Genomic DNA, 20,608 nt, shown 5'->3' with positions numbered 1-20,608 from the left:
GAAAACAATCTAAGATGGAACAACCTTACTCATGGAACCCCTTCAATATGCTGAGTACCGACTATTTTGTGCAAAATCAACAGTGACCTCCACATCATAAAGTTTTGCCATGTGTATTCAGCATGAAGGATCAGACAGAACAGTGGAAGGGAAACATGCAGTAGTGAGATAGAGTTTCATAGCTGCTTCTCCTCTCATCTCTCCGGCTCTTATCCCCCATCCCTCCCCTTCCTTCCCTATCCTAGCAGGGGGTCACCGAAGAGATGTCGCTGCCAAATGACCCAATCATGCCTGCAGACACAAACAGCTGACTCAGGGGAAAAAAAAGGGCTGTACCAGAGGATTCCTATTGCAAGGCAGCAGGAATCTGCGCTGGAGGGGGTGGTATAAGGGGGAGACAGCGGGGTGGAAGGGAAACGGGGTGTGGGATAGAGAAGAGCGAGTAGGGGGTGGTGGGGTGAGTTGTTCATTTCTGGAACGTTGCTCCAGTTCCACTCGGGAATGATGGAAATATTCTGCGTAGCCAAACCCAGAGTGGAAGGTGTATGGTAATCATGTCGGGGAAGGAATGCCAAATATGTGCGTGAGAACGGAGCTGTGACCTGAGAGCTGCAGGAATTATGGGCCAAAATCCCACAGACCCAGAGGAAGCACACACACCCATATTCAACTCATACACACATCATATACTAATGGTGCTCCACCAAGCACAAATCCATCCCACATAACTTATTTCCAGAATTGAAACATCTAACTATACTAAACTAAACCCAGATATTTAGGAAACCAACGCTCCCCTACTTCTTCTAACCTAGAGAATGCACATTGTACAATAACCAGACATTATCGAGCTCAATTACACTAAACAGATCTTTGCTATAAAGGCATCACTTTATGCATCTCAAACACACATTCCTACTTACAAGTTACATTGTTTACAAGACTGAGAATGTGATCTACTGTAACAGGTTGTTTAGACTCCAAACTTTGCGGCCAAACCGACAAAGCCAATGTCTAACAAACAGATTACACTGTGGGAGAAAGCTGAGGGTATACTCCCACCTGGTGGCCATGCTTTATAAAGTGCAGTCCACACTTGTATAACCAACATTTGTTTCTTGTGAGGTGATTTAAGTCAAAGCTATTAAAAAGTAATTATGATTGTAATGCAATGCAATTTTTAATACAAGTTACTGCACCCTGGAAAGCCTATGATAGGTTAGGGAGAATCAAATTAATTTGTAAGGCATATAACATGTGGTTACAAATAAAACAAAGTAGATTTTAATATTGTGAGTCAGTGAATGCAAACTGGACTGCATGGGATGCAAACAAGATCCTGTCAATCAATTGTACTCCCTTTAGAGAGTAAAAAAAGGGTATTTTTAACTGATGAGGGTCTGAACACTGAAACATTGCTGGTATGGGGACAAGTGATGGTAAGTTGTAGGATTCTTTGGGGTTTTCAAATGCATAAGTTAAATTAAAGTAACAGGACAGTGTAGATCGACTGAGACACATATAATCTTGAAGTCAACGTTATACACATATATATATATATACACATATATATATATACACATATTTATATCTACACATATTTATATCTGATACAAATGTTTTTTCAGGAAATACTACCTTTAATAAAATGTGAATGGACAAGTATATCCAAAACGTCCCAATTGCTGCTATCCATTAATGCCACAGTGGATACAAGAGCATAACATGTACTTCTAGCCAATAGTAGATCACTTACATTTAAGTGCAGCAACAGGGATGATGTATGTTTTTTATGTTTACATGAGCACTAGTGTATTAGTTATGACAAGGCTTTAGGAGTTCCCAGCTTATGTGCTGCCTTTGTTAACACACCCTGTACTGGTTTAGAGAAATGTGGAAATGCTACTGGAGTACAACAGAAACCGGGATTGCTAGTTGGTTCTAACTACTACTGAGATGCTGAGAAATCAAGATCGCTGCACAAAGTTGATCAGGAACCTGGATAGAAACATGTGTACAGGGATATGAACACACAGGTTTCACACATCTATGAGATACACTCTGGTTTAAGTGGAACAATCTCACTTGACCTTCCAAACAGTTTGACATAAAGAAGCATTGACCAGCAGCTCTGCATCCTTACCTCGACAACTACAGTTTCTCCCCCTTAAAGGCTGAAACTTGGCATGGATGGCAGGTGTGTCCACAGTGAAGATAGCTTTTGGATGAATATTGGACATTCACTCCGGAGTCTTCCAGTCATGTTCAGTGTCGGCAGTCAGGACGTAGCTCTCATCGTAGCCCTCGCCCTTAACCACAGGGTTTCACTTACAGACTAGAAAGTAGCCTGCTGAATTTTTTCGTAAAGATAAAAGTAAATTAGCAATGCACAAACCATTACTTGTCCAGTAGCCCAATACACATGATGCATTAATTTAGAGATTATATTTAGATTGGATTTATAGGCCGAAGATATGGATTTTCGCATACAAATATTCATACAAAATAGAAAAAGCAGTTTGTGTCCTTCCTGTGCAGTGTACATTTTTTTCAAAAACTGCCATTTACAAAACAAAACAATATTCATGTTCAATAGTTGAAGCACTAGAAAGAACAATATATGTGGCTTTGCTAGTCCAGTGGAGTAATACAATGTGCTGCATTGATTTGGAGTCACTTGGTCACAGTCTGGAAGCTAATGGAGTAAATCAAGACTTTCAACAAAAGAAAAAATGCACTTTCAAAAAATATATTCATATAAAAGTTTCCAGGGTGCCAATACAACCTGTAGTCCTTGGGTTGCAGTATATGGAAACTGTTAAATAACGATATTTATATAAAATAGAAGCAGCAAACACACAAAACCAGGTGTGTCCTACTCGTCCAGTTATGCTGTGTTGATTTGGAGTCACACAACAAGCTTTTGAAAAGAAACAAGCTGAATTTCGATAAATATATATAATAAACATCACTAAAATCCCATCAAAAGAGGCGTCCTACTTGTCTAGTGTAGTTACACCACGCTGCATTGATTTGGAGTCGCATGATATGGAAGCTATTCAGAAAACAAAAAAACAACAAATAATTGCATCTACATGGCAGATAGCGGTAGCATAGCACAAACCCACTCACACATGCACACAGACAAGAACAGACAGACAATTAGACACTCATTCATGTTACAGTTGGTTCGACACTCCACCACTGTCAAGTACTTTATTCACAATAAGGTCATTTTCTTCTTTAAAAAATCATTTTTAATATACAACACAATTTTTGACAAGACAACTCCGTTTACAGCTAAATTTGAGCTCTTGAGTTCCAGCTTCTCTCATAACCAAAGCAAGCACGTAGATGATGGTAAGAGAAAGATGGAGTGGAAGAGACAGATGGACAGGGTCAAAGTTAGAAGAAAGAATGAGGAGAAGACAGTAAGAGAGGGGAAATAGAAAGAGGACTACGCTTAGTATGATTTTTGTACTAAGAACCAAAATACTCAAATAAAATGAGAAAATAACAGTAATAAAAAACAGTAAGAAAGTAAGAGTTAAAGAGAAAAAAAAGCAGAGGTTACCGGGATGCTGTATCCAAGGCAACCTCACATGCATGTCTGTCTGTTTGACGCTTCAGCTCTGTTCTGCCGCTTCACAAGTCCACATACACAAACACTCACGCAAATTTGAGTGTGTGCGCCCCCATATTCCAAGCGAGTGTGCATCTCTGGGGGTTAGAGGGGCGTGGGGGGGCACGGGAGGGTGGAGAGAGATAGGGAGGAGTCTGGGGGAGTGAGAGGGAGCAGAGAAGTCATCCCATTCACATTTCTCCCTCATTCACTCCCTTCATCTCCCATCCTTCCCTCTTTTTCTAGAGCCGAGTAAAGAGTCTCTGTCTCCCGCATCACAGCTCCGGTCATCCTCTGTCCAACTGTGCCACTGTTTGTGTGTGTGTATGCGTGTGTAATATATATATAAATATATATCTATAAGCAATTCCATGTCTGTGGAAACCTGGGGTTGAAAACTGAGCAGCAGAAGCTGCTATTAGCTTGTATTAAGGGGAGAAAAAGGAGCTTGTGACTTATATAAGGTCTAAGTTAATACTGTCATTAGTGTACTTTACAAAACATAAATTAGTAGAAGAAGGTGAACTTCTTTGGGGAGTTGCGTTGATTCTGTAGTAAGGAATCCTCATCAGTGTTGGCCTGTGTGTTTGTGTGTGCATGTGAGAGTACTGGCAGGCAATGGGCACAAGCTCAAGAGTCTGTCAGAACGGGCAGGAGGAGGTGTCAGGGTGGACAGAGAGATGACGAGGAGGAAGGAGAAAAGATGGACGCACCCATCAGCCAAACAGCCCTGGGCTCCTCCAAGAAAGGGTGTGTGGATGGCGCCACCTGGAGGGTAGTAAAGATTTAACAATCACACAAGGGTCTTGGCAGAGAGCGTTATCATACTGGCTGAATACAACATGCACAAACACAACCTTATCATGGGACATGTTTACAAAAAGAATGAAAAGGTCTCATCATCTAAGTGTGACTGTTTGTTTGTACCTGCTATCTAGAAATGTAAGTGTAGGTGCGGGAGGGAGACCGTCCCTCTGACTGGCCGTTGGTCGAGACGTTCAGGAAGTCCCAGATCAGAATGGTGTCGTCGTGAGAACTGCTGATGATCTGAAACTCATCGAACTGGAGGCGGAACACGCGGCCAGAGTGCTCCTGAAAACACAATTCAGAGATAATGTTTACATTCATACAAACAGGCAGAACGTGGATGTTTCTGTGTCAGCAAAATAACACATTGGTTGCAGGTTGACTGAAAAAACATTAATGTAAAATGGTTTGATTTGTCCATCACATATAAAAGGCTTTAAATATGGGAAGCACTGGACTTCACCCACAGATATATATTATAATACATTTTGAAAACCTCTTGGCAGTCCAACCTTAAAGGACTGTCACACACAGTCGGCGATCCCATCAGGATCAATGATGGTAGACTAAATGTCAGTAACATCTCACAGAGTAAATCCACAGCAGATCAACCAGTGATAATACACTTAAGAGAGGCAGATTCTACAAAATGTTTTGAAAACAAAACTGATCATTATATCTGGCTTTACAATACAGTTTACTGAATAATTCTTAAATTATAAAGCATACATTACACATACGTAACAGGCTCTCAGAAGGGACTTACCACTAGAGTGCGCAGACATAATGTGCTGGCGGGGGCTCGTGGGTCCAGCGCTGCCTGCAGGTCCCACACCTTGATCTTGCTGCAGGACGAAACGTGAGACGACAAAATGTCAGACACAAAATGCGTCTCCTTGCAGAAAGCTGTGTGTATGGTGTGTGAGTGATACTGACCCATCGTAGGCGCCACTGACAATCCTTTTGTTATCGAAGCGGATGCAACGCACCAGCTCCTCGTGACCTTCCAGCACTCGCAAACATGCACCACACTCTATGTCCCATAACCTGGAGAGAGAGAAGTCTCAGTAAACACATAAGATCACTCGGCTTTGACAGGGGGCCACTTTTGCAAAAAAAATTACAGAAGAGCAGAGGCCAGTTATGCCCAATCTTTGGACTACATTAAGATCATCATCAAACAAACAATTTTGTTGGAAGTGATTTTAATAATGTACATTTTAAATATAAATACAACATGATATCAACCATTTACATTGTAATTCTCACACGTACCGGATTGTGTTGTCAGATGAGCCGCTGACCACCAGGCGATCTCTGTACTGTAGACAGGCGATGCCCCTCTTATGACCATTTAGAGTGCGCACAAACTCACAGGTGCTGGTGCTCCATACCTACAGGGGGCAACACAGAGAGCGCTGTGAAACAGTGGCCTGTATTTATTCAGGAGTGCATCTCACCAAAGCTCATTATGATTTATTTAATGTAGGAACAAAGGGATTGCAGTAGAGCAGTGGACACCTCACAAGAGACGAATAATTTCAGCCAATATGAAAAATAATCCCCTTTGTGCTCAAAACTTTAAGCCATTTTCACACATGCAGTTACCGAATAATTCTTAAATGATTATTTAATAATAAATAATGTATGTAACGTGGGGCCAAGTGTGAAAGCTGTATTTAAAAGTATGATTGCATTGACAAGAAAGAGGGGCTCTCATGTGGGGCGATCAAACCAATCACAAGAGTATAATAATGACGTACACCCACACAGTGAGAGACCATAAACAACACGTTTTCACAAGTCATCCATTGTTTTTCTAATAATGCATGATTCAGGTTACAGTAACACACGCAGCATAACAATGACAAACGATTGCAACTTGTTGAAACTTTGACATTTTACTATAGTTTAGTCAAACAGGCCGCCCTTTTAATAACAGCCGTAATCCTTAACATAGGAAAAGTCAACACCCAAATATCCATACACTGTCTTGCCACTTATTCTTCTGGTTAGTTTAATGGCAGTTGGAATGCTTAACTGTTGCAATACCGCCACCTGCTGGACTGTCCCTAACCCCATGTTTTCAGACATTGCCATGTTACGTATAAAAATAATGGTGCGAGAAAGAAATGTTTCTGAAAGTTGAACATGTGTGAATAGTGAAAATAAGCTGCACTGCCTGAAAGGTTATCTTAGTCATTTTCCATGAACTGTGTGAGACAGAGGCTTTATACAAATAACATGTCATAAAGCCCAAGCCCTGCAGCAGTTCTCTAATGGGGCATTTCCACCATGGCGCGGAGCGCGGTTTAAGCGTGCCGTGTCGGGCCCGTTTTTGGTTGCGCTTCCACTAGGCCTAGTTCCGGCCCGGGGGTACTTTTTCACCTCTTTTCTGGCCCGACAAAATCGTGGTTCTATCGGGGCCAACAAACAGGGCTGAGTCGGGCTGAGTTTGCTAAACTAGAGAGAGAATCGCTGGCAAGGGGGCTACAACTACAACAAGATGAACATATTTGACCGTGATTTAAATTGTAATACACGTTTCAAAATGATGCCGAAGTAACAACATACTGATACCGGTTAGTAAAAACCATGAATTAATGCTTTGGCAAGTCTGCAGACAGACGGCAGGCGAAAGACCTTTTAAAATGCGTGTTTTCTAGGTGGAGATTGGCTAAGCTAACTCAATATATGCTCCGACCGTCCACACTCACAACAACGGCCTATACAGACATAAATAAAGCAGCGACTGTATTCGCCATGACACAGACAGTCTGTGGTGTGTACTTGTTTAACTTTTGTCTAGTTTCTGAACATATATAAGGAGCTGTGAGCTCTGAGTGCTAACAGCTAACGGCTGTGTTGTTTTTCTGGGGTTCTCATTGAAGATGACGTCACGGCTCCGCCTACACTGCGTTACTATAGTAACTACCCCAGTTCCTAAACTGTAATGGAAGCGCAGCATGAAGTGAGCCGGCCCTAACAAGGCCCAACGCGGCCTAGCAGTACCGAGCGAGGCCGAGGCCGACCGTGTGGTGGAAATGCGCCATTAAACACTCCTCAGTTTATGTTACCTTGATGGTGCGGTCCCCTGAGGCGGACACAATGTATTTGTCGTCAAAATCGACCACGTTGACGGCAGCTCGGTGTCCCACAAGGACACGACGAAGGCTGATGTCAGTAGGAGAGGCCATGTCCCAGACGGCAATTGAACGGTCTTTCGAGCAGGTGACCATCAGGCCGTTGGCGAAGCGCAGGTGAAGAACTGCCTCGTTGTGGTGGATCAGTGTGTTCAGTACCTCACCCGTCGTGACCTCCCACACCCTGCAGAGGATGAAGGGAGAGAGTAGAGAAGTAGGAGGAATGATAAGAGCATAGGAGACAGAGAGGAAAAGGAAAGGCAGGAAGGAAAAATGGAGATGTGAAGGAATGACAAAGAAGTGAGGAAAGTGATAGGAGGAAAGGGGGAGTAGGAAAAATAAGATGAGGGCAGTGGGGAGAGCAGTGAAAATGAAAAGAAGGTTGAGGATGCAGAGTGGAAAGGAAATGTAATGGGAATGAAGAAGAAAAGGGAACAATAGAGACAGGAGAGATCATTATGTTTATTAGTTTTACAATGGTGAGTAACTCAAGCTTCACACGCACACACTAACATGTCACTGAACTGTCCCGCTGGGCATTGAGAGGGAAATATAGGAAACACTGGAAAAGCTGACAACCAAAACTACAAACAAAGTGCCCGTCAAGTTGTTGCTAAGGAAGTGAAGTCACATTTTCCTTGGATACCGCCCAGCAAGTAGGGCTGAAGTGTGAAGTAATAAGAGAATTAATGCTGAGCTTCTGTGTGCAGTAGCCAAGCATGTGTCAACATATACAAACACGCCAGGTCTTTAAATATCGGCAATAAAACTGTTGTACTATCTCTGGTAATCATAGTAAATCTGACTCATAAAACAATAAACACACTCATGTTTATTTCTTGTAAGCACTGTGAGCAGGTTGGGTGGGAACTAACAGTAAACTGGAGGCGCCTCAGGTACTTTTAATACAATTTAACATAACATGGTTACATTTGTATTTGTTTTTATATGTTTCTAGTTATTGTGCTTTTTAATTATTGGACTCTCATTGTGTTATTTTATATTGTATTTATTGCCTGTACAGCACTTTGGTCCACTCAGGTTGTTTTAAATGTGCTATATAAATAAATAAAGATTGAGATTGAGATGCTTGAGTCATGACTAAGAAACTGACTATAATCAAACTGTATGTGATATGATGGCTGTTTACAGATAAATGACCTTACTTTGAGCAGCTTCAATGAGCTTGGTGCAATATGGTTAGGAACGCTCATTTTAAGTTGTTAATAAACTGCTGAAATTCATTTTCTACATTTATTTCAAAATGTTTCGTTGTCCACTGCAATAACCAGGTTTTTTTTAGCAGAGGTGAAATTTGCATCAGATATTTTGCTTAAGGTTGCTGGCAGGCTCTCAAAAGATAAAACACAATGGCCGATGTTTCAGGTGATAAGAGAACACGTCATGTGAGTTTCTCTGTGAACTTTCATTTTATTCTACAGACGCACTCACTTTTCAAATCTGAACAAACATTTAGCACCTTTAGGATGAGTGATCTTATTGAATTTAGTGAAATCCCTTACAGATGTGAACATATATTTGAAAAGTACATCTTTCTGCCATGTGACTTCTTTCATATAAATGAAAGATGATACGGATATTGCAAAAGAAAAGAGATGCTGTAGGTTTAATCTGTAAGCCAAACTATTGTTAAAGCTGCCGCTTTGTTCAGTTGTTGGCAGTAATGTATTCAAACAGAATAGTGGCTACGAAGACAGATTGTTCTGCTATTACAATTACAAATTAGTGGAGTGAGAAAAGTAGATTAGAGACTTAAGCTACTTTACAAGTCAGTCAGTGTGTCACAAAGAGCAGGAATGCAGCATTTGGCTAAGATCACAAAATGGATTTTATTATTCAAGTACACCCCTGTGTATCTGAGCTCTACTGCATGGGGCGGGGGGTTATAAGATTTAATAGAACATTAAAAATGGAGCTTGATTTAAAATAATACAGGAGTAAACATGTAAGAAACAAGCTAACCCAATGTTGCCATTGTATGCTATATATTTGCAGGGGGCATTATGCTGATCTTATTTAAACTATCTGATTGGATGTGTTTCACTATTAAAGAAGTGCACAAAAAGATGGGACCCATCTGTGATACAATAATTTTTTTTTAAGTTTAAGCATATTGATGAATATAAGGATAACATCGCAAAACACATTTTGGATGTGATAAATCTGATCAAATGTCCCCATTGTCCCATGCCTGATACATTATGAAGCTTTCCTTCAGTTGGGGAATACATGATTCACAACTACATTGGCTTTACTGCGCCCAAACTATTTAAAAAAAAAAGTATTAACTACTCTGTTTTGTAGATTTTTGAAACGGAAACAAACGTCTCATGTACTTTTGGCACAAATGACTTCTTCAACACCAAGGCTGACTAATGAATACAAAAAGAAACAAGGAGAAGCTCATTACTGTTGACTTATAACCTGACCGCTAGAGATAATAGCCTAGTAGTAAATATAATGGAGTATCAGAAATCTTGTCTTTATAAAAGCCCATCTTCTCCTCTTTCTTCCCCCCCCCCACATCTCATTATAGTGCCAAGGCTAACCAAGGGTGTACATTGTGTTCAAACTAAAAATATATGAACTAAAGATGAACAGATGACATTTGATCCCAGCAGTTAATCCCTTGAAGTCATCCAAACATCCAGCCTAATTAACTCTTGAGTAACAGTGTTTCTTCAGCTGGTCACTCTTCAAAAACACATTGTGTTCATTCGGTTACTGAATGTGTGTCGTACCTGACAGTTGAGTCAGAAGACCCGGTGACGATGACCCTCTCGTCGTACTGCAGACACAACACTGATCCTGTGTGACCGGTCAGTATCTTCAGACACTCCAGAGACTGCTTATCCCAGATCTGTCAGGAGACCGGAGGAGGAGGAGGAGGAGGAGAAGAAGGGAGAAAGATGAGTGAAGCCGAGGAAGAGGAGACGGAAAGAGGCAAGATAAGTGGTTGTATAAAGGTTGCAGATTGGGGTTATGTTAACATCGGCCTGTTCTCACAGCAGTGTTCATGCCCCACTTCCCCACTGCTGAGCTCTGATTGAGTACGTAAGAGCCATTCAGCCTTGTCCTGGGTAAGCGTCAGCCTCCTCCAAACAATACGACAAATGCACCCTTCTCCTCCCTAAATCCTCCCCTCCTCTTCATCACCATCTTCTTGTCCCCTCCTAGGCCAGACAGCTAAGTGGAACACACAACGGGTTTGGAGCTGAGCCCTTTTATCCTTTAATTCACTTGTGTTTTTTTTCTCAGTGTCTGCTGGGTTAGCTCAGCGCCACAGACAATAAGATGCTAAGCCACACTGAGCACTGAGAAAAGATTCATTTCATACAGCAGGTAGAGGAAAACAACCTCACACACAGCATGCATGTGCTTTCATAGCCAACATGTTGGGCTCTCAACTGCTGCTGCTTATACACACAAATAAGATGTTCAAGTCTAATGTATGCCTAACTACTAGGGCTGTAGTTATATTCCAGTCTTGACAGATACCAATCAGTCATTAATAAAAGTACAACAGAAATATCAGGTCAAATTGAGCTTTGTGATTTATTTTCACCACATTTCTTCTCTCTAACCTTGATCAAAGAGGGGGTTGCAGCTACTGTGTCCTTAATCAGCTCTGTTGTGGGCCAGTAAATGTATTATGTAAAACATTTCATGAGTGAAATGTGGAACAATGCGGTGTATAGAAACAACAACTAGCCTCACTCTGCAATTAATTTGTCCCGATAAATTACTGTTACATCATCAATCTTTGCTCACCACACCTCCGTTTTTTTTTTATATCTCAGATGTGCGAAATTATTGATCATCCTTTTGGTATCAACCATAAGAAGCAGGTACTTCTGGTTATTGTTGATGTGGGATATTAAATCATGTCATGCATCCCTTTCCTGTTGCACACGGCCCCCTTAGACATAAAGGAAGAGTATCTCACATAATGAAACAAACAGCCTTTTATCCATTTTTAAATTAACGTGTCCACTATACAGACAGCTCGGGTAGTTCTGGACCAGAAACATTTGTGTGGCCAGGTAGTCTAGTAAAGATTAAAAAAAAATGAAATGGGCATGGTAATAATCTCATAGACCTCGGTTGTTGACTGTTGTTTCATAAAAGCGTACCTTGATGGAATTGTCTCTAAGGCCACTGATGATCTTGTCATCGTCGTACTGGAGGCAGTAAACCCCTTTACTATTTTCTGAGCGACACTGAATCCTCTGCAAGTTGTGTCTGCCACATCGCCAATTTGCCTCGATAGTCTGGAGAAAAGATGGGGAAACAATGAGAAACAGAAACACAGAAGGCAAACACAGGAAGAGAAGCACTGCAGTTAAACAGAGTGAGATTATGGAGTCAAACCGTATGTAGTGTTATGTTACTAGAGAGATCAGTAACACCAGAACAATAACCTAAACATCTTTTGTTAGCTGTAATCAACATTTTCTACATGTGTGTAAAAAAAACAACACTTCTGAAAAGTGCGAATACATTTGTAATTTGAATATAAAACCATTAGATTAGCCAATGGGAAGTAGAGCGTAATTGCTCAAAAAAGTCTGCTCATGACATTTTGAAATGCGCCTTTAGGAACATGTTTCATAGAGTTTTGAAATGCACTGCCTGCAAAATGTCATTTTTAACAATGAAGGAAATCTGATGCAATAATAACGGCTGCTTTTAGAGTCGATTACTGGAGAAAACCGTTAATACTGAAATCCATTTCCTGCGTCTTACCTCTATGTCTTGGATGATCTTGGGATAAAGGGAGTGATAGTAGGAGTTGGGTGGGACTTCTGGCGTGCGGTTCTTGAACAGATATTTCTCCCTAGGGGAAGAAAAATATAAAAATGACAGCTGCTTTGTATCCACTGGGATTGTTCCTTTCTTTGAATGCAGAAACTCAAGACCAACCAAGTATAACTGTACTACTATCCACTTTAAATTATCTTAAATAAATGCCATGTAAAAGAACACTAACAAGTTTACTGAAGACACGTAGTTTATCTAGAAACTCAGACAGCATGCAGCCATTTTACACTAAAGTATGTGTATGTGTCTATATCCTCTCACCACTGGTGTCTCTCAGACAGGCCTTTCCAGAGCGGGTCGGTGCGGACCATGCGTTCGATGAGCTTCTTCCACAGCATACCCTCAGAGATGACCCTCTGCCACTCCTTACACACCAACTCTGCCGAGCAAAGCGAGCGTGCATCCAGGAAAGACAGGATGTTCTCCGCTATGTGATCCAAGCCTTGGGCTAGAGGGAGGAAGGGAAGAGTCTGAGTGTTTGCTGTGAAATTAATAGGATTTCATACGCTCGCTTTATCTGTGCCTGGTTTTTTAAGTAATCCTTGTTTGTTGGTATTTATTATCAATACTTGGAAATGTCTTTAAAACTAAATCAGCAATAGCAAAACCTGCTTGAACATTTTAGGAATACCATGTAGCACAAACGTTCTATAGTTTAATCTATGTTGTTGTTGCTGAGTTTATCAGAAGGCCACATTAACTCTTGACTTCTAGGTTTGTAGCAGAGAAAAAACTTGGCCATGGATAAAAATCCCTTGAATAAACTTCTCCGTTATAAGATCTGGATATTGTTTGAGCAAATCTGTAAAAAAAAAAAAAAAGAAATGTTGTATGTACTGACGGGTATTGTTTAAAAAGTTACGATACCAGTACCAAATCCAGTACCCTTAAAGACACTACACCGAACAGTTTTTTATGAAATACCCATAATGTTACTGTAAGCATTCTATACTGTAAAAATCCCACCACTCCACCCAAATTATTTTAACAGCAATACATTTTGAAAAGGTTGAAATGACAAAAATATATATTTTTACTGCGCTCAACATCTCCCGACTACAGACTATGAGTTGGGGGTCATCAGTGGACCACAAGTCACCCTAGAGGTGATTTGCTTCAAACACAACCAGAGAGATAGGCAATTGTTTTCAAATTCTGGCAACAAAAAGGATTAAATGCTGTTATCGTTTGACTGACTGGAGAAGTTTCAAAACTACTTGGTGCTGGGTTATAATGATCAATACCTTAAAGGGTATCGAGCACAGATACGCAGCCTAACTGTGGTCACACTGCATCAGAGAAGATGGAGCGCACACTGTTGGAGTTCTTGCTACCAATTGTTGCCTTTTATTTTGTCTTTGTACCTGGCAGCGCAGTGATGAAGTCCCTCTGCAGCATGGGTTTGAGGTAGGAGTTGATGTGGCCGTGCTGGTAGTGGCACATACGGGAGATCAGGCGCTCGACAAACTCAACCTGGTCGGCCTCCGACCACTGGTCGAACAGGGCGATGCAGTGTTCTTTCTCCTTTTCGTAGTTCCCCTCTGACGGACGCTTGCGGGACACGGCAACAGGACCATTACTAATCTGTAAATTTGAGAAAACACATTTTAAAAATTCAATTTGAGATACTACATTAGAATACAAAAACAATAGCAACTCAATCCTTGTCAGGTAATTTTTCCATCCTTAAAAACAGCTTGTGAACAGGATCAAGAGGAAGTTCTTATTGGTGGACTCGGCTCAAAATCAATTTCCATTGCCGAGGGTTAATGCTATTAAACCACTAAAAGCCTGCAGTATTGTGGGTGTTTGTGGGAATAAGAATTTATTTAAAGGAATGTTAATGTCAACATCAGTGTGAAGTTTATACTTGAATTGAACAGAATATCACAGTATACTATGAGTCCAATCACAATTTAAAATACTAATAAACTGCACTTCCTTAAATGTTGTAATGATTTTGAAGGCTGTGCTTTAACTACAATATCATCAACCTTTTATAGGAGGGTTCACCTTGGTAGGATATTTTAATATAAGTAATGAACTTATTAAGTATGACATTCTTATGTAGCATATACATATTTGAAAAGAACTGTAATTTTAAAGGATCTAAGCAAGAGGTCTTTATTTGTTGACACGAAGCTGCTGTCATGGATCCACAAAGTTAACACACACACACACACCTTGAGAACTGTGGTCTTCTTTGGCGACAAATCGTCCACGAGGGTCTGTGAATCCATCCCTGACGTGTTCTGTAGACAATTAAAAAAACAACACAGAGGTGTGGGTTATTGTTTTTATTTTATTTTGCATGATCTGTGTTGAAGGCACTGTGAGAGCCGGGGCAGCGGTGTGGACAGCGCTGGACACAAGAGTGCCACAAACACAGCCAAGAAAGGGGAACCATCATGACTTCTGAGGCGAGCACAAACACCCGTGCATACACACACACGCACACACACACACACGGAGTAAAAAAAACTAAGCACCGCAACAAAGGGAATCTATTCGCTTGCTTGTCTACGATGTTGGCTAAGTAGTCTGGACAGGAAATTAAACTGCAGCATCTTGGGTATGTCACTGGCAGCAGCACGGGCAGGACTGTAATAAAATCTGATAGTGACTAACAACATACACAGGACAGAAAAATAAAAAAATACTGGGAGTTAACCGGATCCTACCCATATCTAGCAAGTCCCTTAGTGCACTGCAAAGATGCTACAGAGCCTCAAGTCATTTCAATAGCAACAATTTGATGGCACAAATCACTCATTGACAGGCTGACCTGTCTCTTATACAAAATATATTTAGTATTAATAAACATACAGGTTCTTTATAGCATATACAATTCTTTGGACAGTCCAGCAGCAATATCATAATATTTGATTCATCATCACATAAGTAAAAACCAACATGGAGACCTGCTATTATCTATGACGGCTGTGTTTACTGGTTTTAGTTGTGACTAAAGATACGCCTGAGTTTTGATGTCAGGAGACCGCCTTAAACCAACATGTTTGCACACGGTAACATTTACTTTTTCACAAAACAAGCCTATTCCTGAACTATGAAGCCTTTGAAAACTCTCCTGAAATGAACAGGGACCCAACAACCAGAGCACAAAAAAAAAAAAAAGGTATTAATGCATCCATTATTACCAGATGGACTTCCAAGCCACTAACTAATTCAAGGAAATAGGAAAAACAAAGGTTTTACCTGGGAGAGAGTTGATCCTATCAAATATATGCGTAGGTGATGACTGAGCCAAGGTCAGTCTTTGAAAACAACATTGTTGGCAAAAAAGGTAGATTAGAGATCTCTTTGTATTTATCTGTTACTGCTTCTTCAGCTGGCTTTTTTTATATCAATTATACTAAAAGTTATACTTATTTACAGGATCGTTTTTAAGAAAAACCCGAAACCCCTTCAAGATCTTTAAAATGTTTTGCTTAATGTAATTATCCATCTAAGATGGTGACACAGCTAAATGTGGAGAGCAAAAACAAAAAACAACATATAAGTTGTTGGCACTAACCAACACACAAACAAACAGTCAGGTACCAAGACCCAAGCAGACGGGACGAGAAGCCAGAATGGGCTTGCTGATGTTGATGATCATGCAGAGCAGAAGAAGAGAAGGAAAGAAAAATAAAACAGACAGACCAGGTTTGGTCAGGCAGGCAGGCAAGCAAGCATGTAGCCTTTCATAGCTTGAAGGGAGACCCCGCACCTCCAGGTAGAAGGCAAGAAAATGTTACTCAGTGTGGGGTTTTTCTCTGGTACCCCCTGCATCCTCCCTCCACTCACACCAAATTACTTAGCAAATAGTCTACTATTTACGCTGAATGTAAAAGCATTCCCTTTTCATTACACAAAACCCTGTTTGACTTTTTAAGTGACCTGAGGACTGATTTAGATGCAACAACTGTGATTTGACATCATTATAAGTAAGTTAATTACAGTTTATAAAGCTACAATTCTTTGTCAAGCAGAGAGAGTCTGAGGACACACCAGAGAAGAACCTGAGAGCAGTGTGCTTCCAACAGTGAGGAAAGGACAACATAAGGTGAGGAGGTAGGAGGGTGAGCGGGTGCAGTCTGCACCAGGGTGGTATGAGGAGTCATGTGGAGTGGGCTCAGAAGTGAAGGATGAGGAGATGGCAAGGGAGGAAAGGGAAGGGAGAGGAGAAGGAGCAGCAGAATTAAGAGGAGAGAACCTGGTTGTGAGCCCGGTTGGAGGGGATGCTCTGCAGGCACCTGAGTGCACACAAACTCTCAGCCACCGAGGAGCAGCCCAGCCAGAGAGAGCGAGGCACAGAGCACTGTGTGAAAGAGAGAGAGGAAGGGAGGAGGAGAACCAAGTGGACAGGGTGAGGGAGGCAGAGAAAGGGAAGAGCAAGAGACCAGAGATGGGAAGTAAAGGAAAAGGGGGGGTGGGGGGTGTTGATGAGGGAAGTTGGGAGGAGGAAACCAAAGGGGATGAGTGAATGGATGGATCAATGAATGAAAGGATGGAAGTGGTGAGGAGTTGGCGAGGAATAGGACAGGCGGTGGAGTGTGGAAAAGTTCAAATATAAATATAATGGGATAATAAATAAATAAGGTTTGGTTTGAAATTGAGAGGAGGTGGGTGTGTAACCATCAAAGGTGAGGAGAGGAGAAGAGGGGAGGAGGTGGGGGATAGTGAGGGGAAAAACCAGTATTAGAGCTACACACACATTGACAGTGAGCGCAGGAACACACACTCCATCACACACAAGATACAGACTGATAAACATACACACAGAAGCATTATTAGACATGAACTGGGTGGGGATAGGTAGAGAGGGAGGGGCGGGGGGATGGGAGTAATCATCAATGTTGGTCTCTTGTTTTGAGAGAAACCCCACCCACTGTTCTGCCAACCCCACTCTCATGAGTGATTAGTGATTATCACTGGGACAAAAATTATATTAAAACAAATAAATGCAGAGACAACCTGGACAAAATTGAAAATGGTTCGTAGGACTGTGAGATTACGGACCACAACCCCTGCTCAAATGTAGATTTATTTTAATTGTAATAGTTGTGTCCATCTATCACGTTTCGTTCTTCAGCGATAGACAAATATAGATGATGTAAATGTAACTAAGTTGTTAGGATACTGTAGTATGTGCTATTGTGGACAGATAAATTACATTTCATACTATGTTAGGCTAATAAACTCCTTCCAACATTAATATGTCTTTATGTTACTTGGTAAACATGTTGGCACATTTATATTTTCTGTATTTATAATCAAGTCATTATCTTCAAATACCAGACACCAATGGAAGATTTTGAAAGTAATTCACCTATTACATTTCATTGTATAAAGGTTTGTTATGCTTATCAACACCTTACTTAAGTATCCTTCGGTCTCTTAGTTTATTTTCATTTCTCTGAAGTAAGTTATTCACCGTTTGTAAAACATCTGTAGTAGTTTTGGATAGGACCTTTCAGCAAAAAATAGGCACTACCTGCTCACTCATGCACTAGAGTGTGTCACAGGAGACGTCTGGTCCCTATAATCGACAAAACAATCTAAGATATTAATGTAACTTTTAGGGCCTAACGTGCTATGTCAATAGCAATACAATTGATGTGTTTGTTGGGAAGCTGAGGGCTGTGCGGTATTTCAGATATGTAGTACGAGGACCTGCCACACGAAAGGAAACACATCCATACATTAATTGACAAAACACAGTTGTGCCTAATCTTAATTTGCGTCTTCCTGGAGACCACTTTGACCCCTGTAATCTTAATGTTAGCTATTACTGAGCTAACGTTAGCCTAGCTGGTTAGCTTATCAAGATAGCTTATCATTTAACAGGAAAGAGACCTTATTGACCAAAATATGACCGTATATAGAAAGGAAGCGACATTAAACGGAGAGTTCGTGATTCTGGTTAACAATAGAGCTTTCATCACCCAGGTCAATTGTCTGTTTTGGTATGGTAATAGCTGTCAAGTACACCTAGCATTTTTAGCATCTTAGCTACAAAGCTAATTGCTACCTCGCTAATCGTGGTAAACGCTATGTGAATGAAAAAGTACTACACTTCCTTCTACGCACTTTGAAAATATAAACAGAGAACCAGCACACTGTTACGATGTTTAACAACATCCCGTTGTATAATGAAATGTACTTGACTGATCCACGTATCGATTACCATGAAGACGCCTAACATAAAGTACATAATATAACATACCCGTACATTTGCGTGGTTGATCGCCCTGTAGCCTGTGTTAGCTGCGAGGCTAGGTATCAGACAGGGCCCAGTTAAAGTGGCGCAGCGTCACCGCAGTGAGCGTTACCCCGAGGATCCTGTCTTCGGCCGACGACCGGGCGTCTACCGTTCAATTCCCCCGCTGTGTACCAGTGTTATCTCAAACAACAAATGATTATAATCTATCAGATGCCGAAGTCAAGGTCTCGGCTATTTGTCTATCCAGTATGCGGAGCAATCCTAGCGAAATGTATCGATAATTTCAGGCCCTCCCTCTGTTTTCTGGTCCCCCCTCCTTTCTCCTCCACCTCTCAAGCCGCTTCAGCTCGTTCCTGCCGTCGAGTCGAGTCTCGGCTCTTACCCCAGAAATAAGAGCGATACTGAACACTTCGGATGTCCAGGATGCCATAACGAAGCGATTCTTACCATAAGCTCCAACGTTTTGTCCTCCATCTCCGGCTCCATGTTGACGATCCCCCCCGAAACTCGCTCTGAAAATGGAAACCCAGCCCTGCGTCGGCGGCCCGCAAATGCAGAGACGTCATTCACTTCGCTCAACCACACAGCTTTGGTAGGGCAGTGTCAAAAGGGTGGGTGGGGGCGATGGTAACGCCCATGCGATGAAAAAACGCGCTGATTGGACAGATTTTGTCAAAGGGGGAGTGATTTGGTAAGTTTGCTTTTTATTGATTGGCTTACCGTGCTACCAAGGCTTCCCCGGTGACTCCCCCAAACAAAAGGGCAAATGGATGAAGATGCTGTTGCTATCCTGAAGTGGAATACACTAAGGCAAAATCAATCATCCGCATAGCTTTGCTATGAGCTGCTGCATGATGTCGGCGATTGTAATGTCATGTGTGGTTAAAGGAAATGTTAATTGTAATCCTGCTCCAAAAAACAGTAACCGAGATTGTGTTTTCAAGTAGTTTTTTCTTCAAATATTTGAAAAATTAAGGTCTAATACAATTCAGAGAAGATGTTTGTGTTGTTTCATAATATCTCCACCCAATTGCATATGTTAGACATATGCTTAAAAAGAATGCAAGTGAATACACAGAGGGATGAAAGTTACACCAGGGACCTCTTGCATAAAAGCATGTCACAGAGCTCACATCACAACTTTGAGTAAACATGAAACTGCATGAGCATAGATGGAAGTAATCAAAATAATCCTAAGAACTCTTCATCAGGCATGATATTTCCTCATCCTTTACCTTTGTTCACGCTTTCCACATGAATCCCACAGGCATTACATAAGGTTGGCTGCTCAGTCAATTGAGTGTTAATGTTAAATTACTCATCTGATAATCAGAAAACTGTATCGTCATCTTCACAGGACATTTTTCACGGCTATAATGTGCAGGATGTTGAGTTTCCTTCCTAAACAGAGTGCCTATTCTGAGAATTCATCTAAGCAGGAGCCTTAGTGCAATTTGACTACCTTATCGTGTCCTTTGAACCAATGTAACTCTTTCTGTAAAATAGTTAATGGATGACTGTGGTGTTTCACATGGCCATTTTTTAAAAACCGCTTTGTGAAGCTCTGTCACCTTTTCTCAACAAAGCATTAAGAACAAAAACTCACCTTTATCTTTAGGGTTTCCCTAATAGAGGCAAGCACCAAATCTGATTTTCCTAATCATCAACACACACACATTTTTGTAAAATATCGACTGGAATGAATCAACTAATTCAGATGTTAAACAGATGTCTCATTACAGAAAGCTGTGACTAATTTTAAAATGAAACCACACACAGGAAGAATTTTAAAATTGGGAAAAGGATTAAAAAAAATAAAAAATTCATCTCATGACTACTTCATCTTTTGTCAACGGGGAGATTACCTTTAAATTGATTTGGAATTTAAGAAAGCAAAGTTATCAGGCCTTTGTTTTCAGCAAGTTAAGATGAATTCAATTGTAATAAGAAGAGGTGGATCCTGAGAAA

At 41.0% G+C, this 20,608-nt stretch overlaps 1 protein-coding gene across 2 annotated transcripts; it reads right to left on the bottom strand.

Moving 5' to 3' along the window:
* Nucleotides 1-3,085: 3,085 nt before the first annotated feature.
* On the bottom strand, nucleotides 3,086-19,219 carry fbxw11a (F-box and WD repeat domain containing 11a). 2 transcript variants are annotated; one of them, XM_034134061.1, is made up of 13 exons: nucleotides 19,088-19,219; nucleotides 14,598-14,666; nucleotides 13,779-13,998; nucleotides 12,676-12,862; nucleotides 12,340-12,430; nucleotides 11,727-11,864; nucleotides 10,335-10,453; nucleotides 7,507-7,756; nucleotides 5,705-5,823; nucleotides 5,366-5,476; nucleotides 5,196-5,274; nucleotides 4,550-4,714; nucleotides 3,086-4,390 (listed from the first exon to the last, which is right to left on the bottom strand). In XM_034134061.1, the coding sequence occupies exons 1-12, from the start codon at nucleotides 19,124-19,126 to the stop codon at nucleotides 4,553-4,555; spliced, it is 1,584 nt and encodes a 527-aa protein (XP_033989952.1). In that variant the 5' UTR covers nucleotides 19,127-19,219; the 3' UTR covers nucleotides 3,086-4,390; nucleotides 4,550-4,552. The 2 variants fall into 2 exon arrangements, with proteins under 2 accessions (XP_033989952.1, XP_033989953.1); XM_034134062.1 differs by lacking the exon at nucleotides 19,088-19,219 and adding an exon at nucleotides 18,650-18,892.
* Nucleotides 19,220-20,608: the final 1,389 nt, after the last annotated feature.

The sequence above is a fragment of the Trematomus bernacchii genome, unplaced genomic scaffold, assembly GCF_902827165.1.
Source record: "Trematomus bernacchii unplaced genomic scaffold, fTreBer1.1, whole genome shotgun sequence".
Taxonomy (NCBI): domain Eukaryota; kingdom Metazoa; phylum Chordata; class Actinopteri; order Perciformes; family Nototheniidae; genus Trematomus; species Trematomus bernacchii.
This window is presented reverse-complemented; position numbering and strand designations above follow the sequence as displayed.

Excerpts from the sequence above, each read along its gene's own strand:
- fbxw11a (XM_034134061.1), bottom strand. The coding sequence starts at position 19,126 with ATGGAGCCGGAGATGGAGGACAAAACGTTGGAGCTTATG. Across the intron at positions 5,824-7,506 it reads CAGGGGACCGCACCATCAAG|GTATGGAGCACCAGCACCTG; the intron begins GTAACATAAACT and ends TGCCCCCTGTAG. Across the intron at positions 5,275-5,365 it reads GTCAGTGGCGCCTACGATGG|CAAGATCAAGGTGTGGGACC; the intron begins GTCAGTATCACT and ends TTCGTCCTGCAG.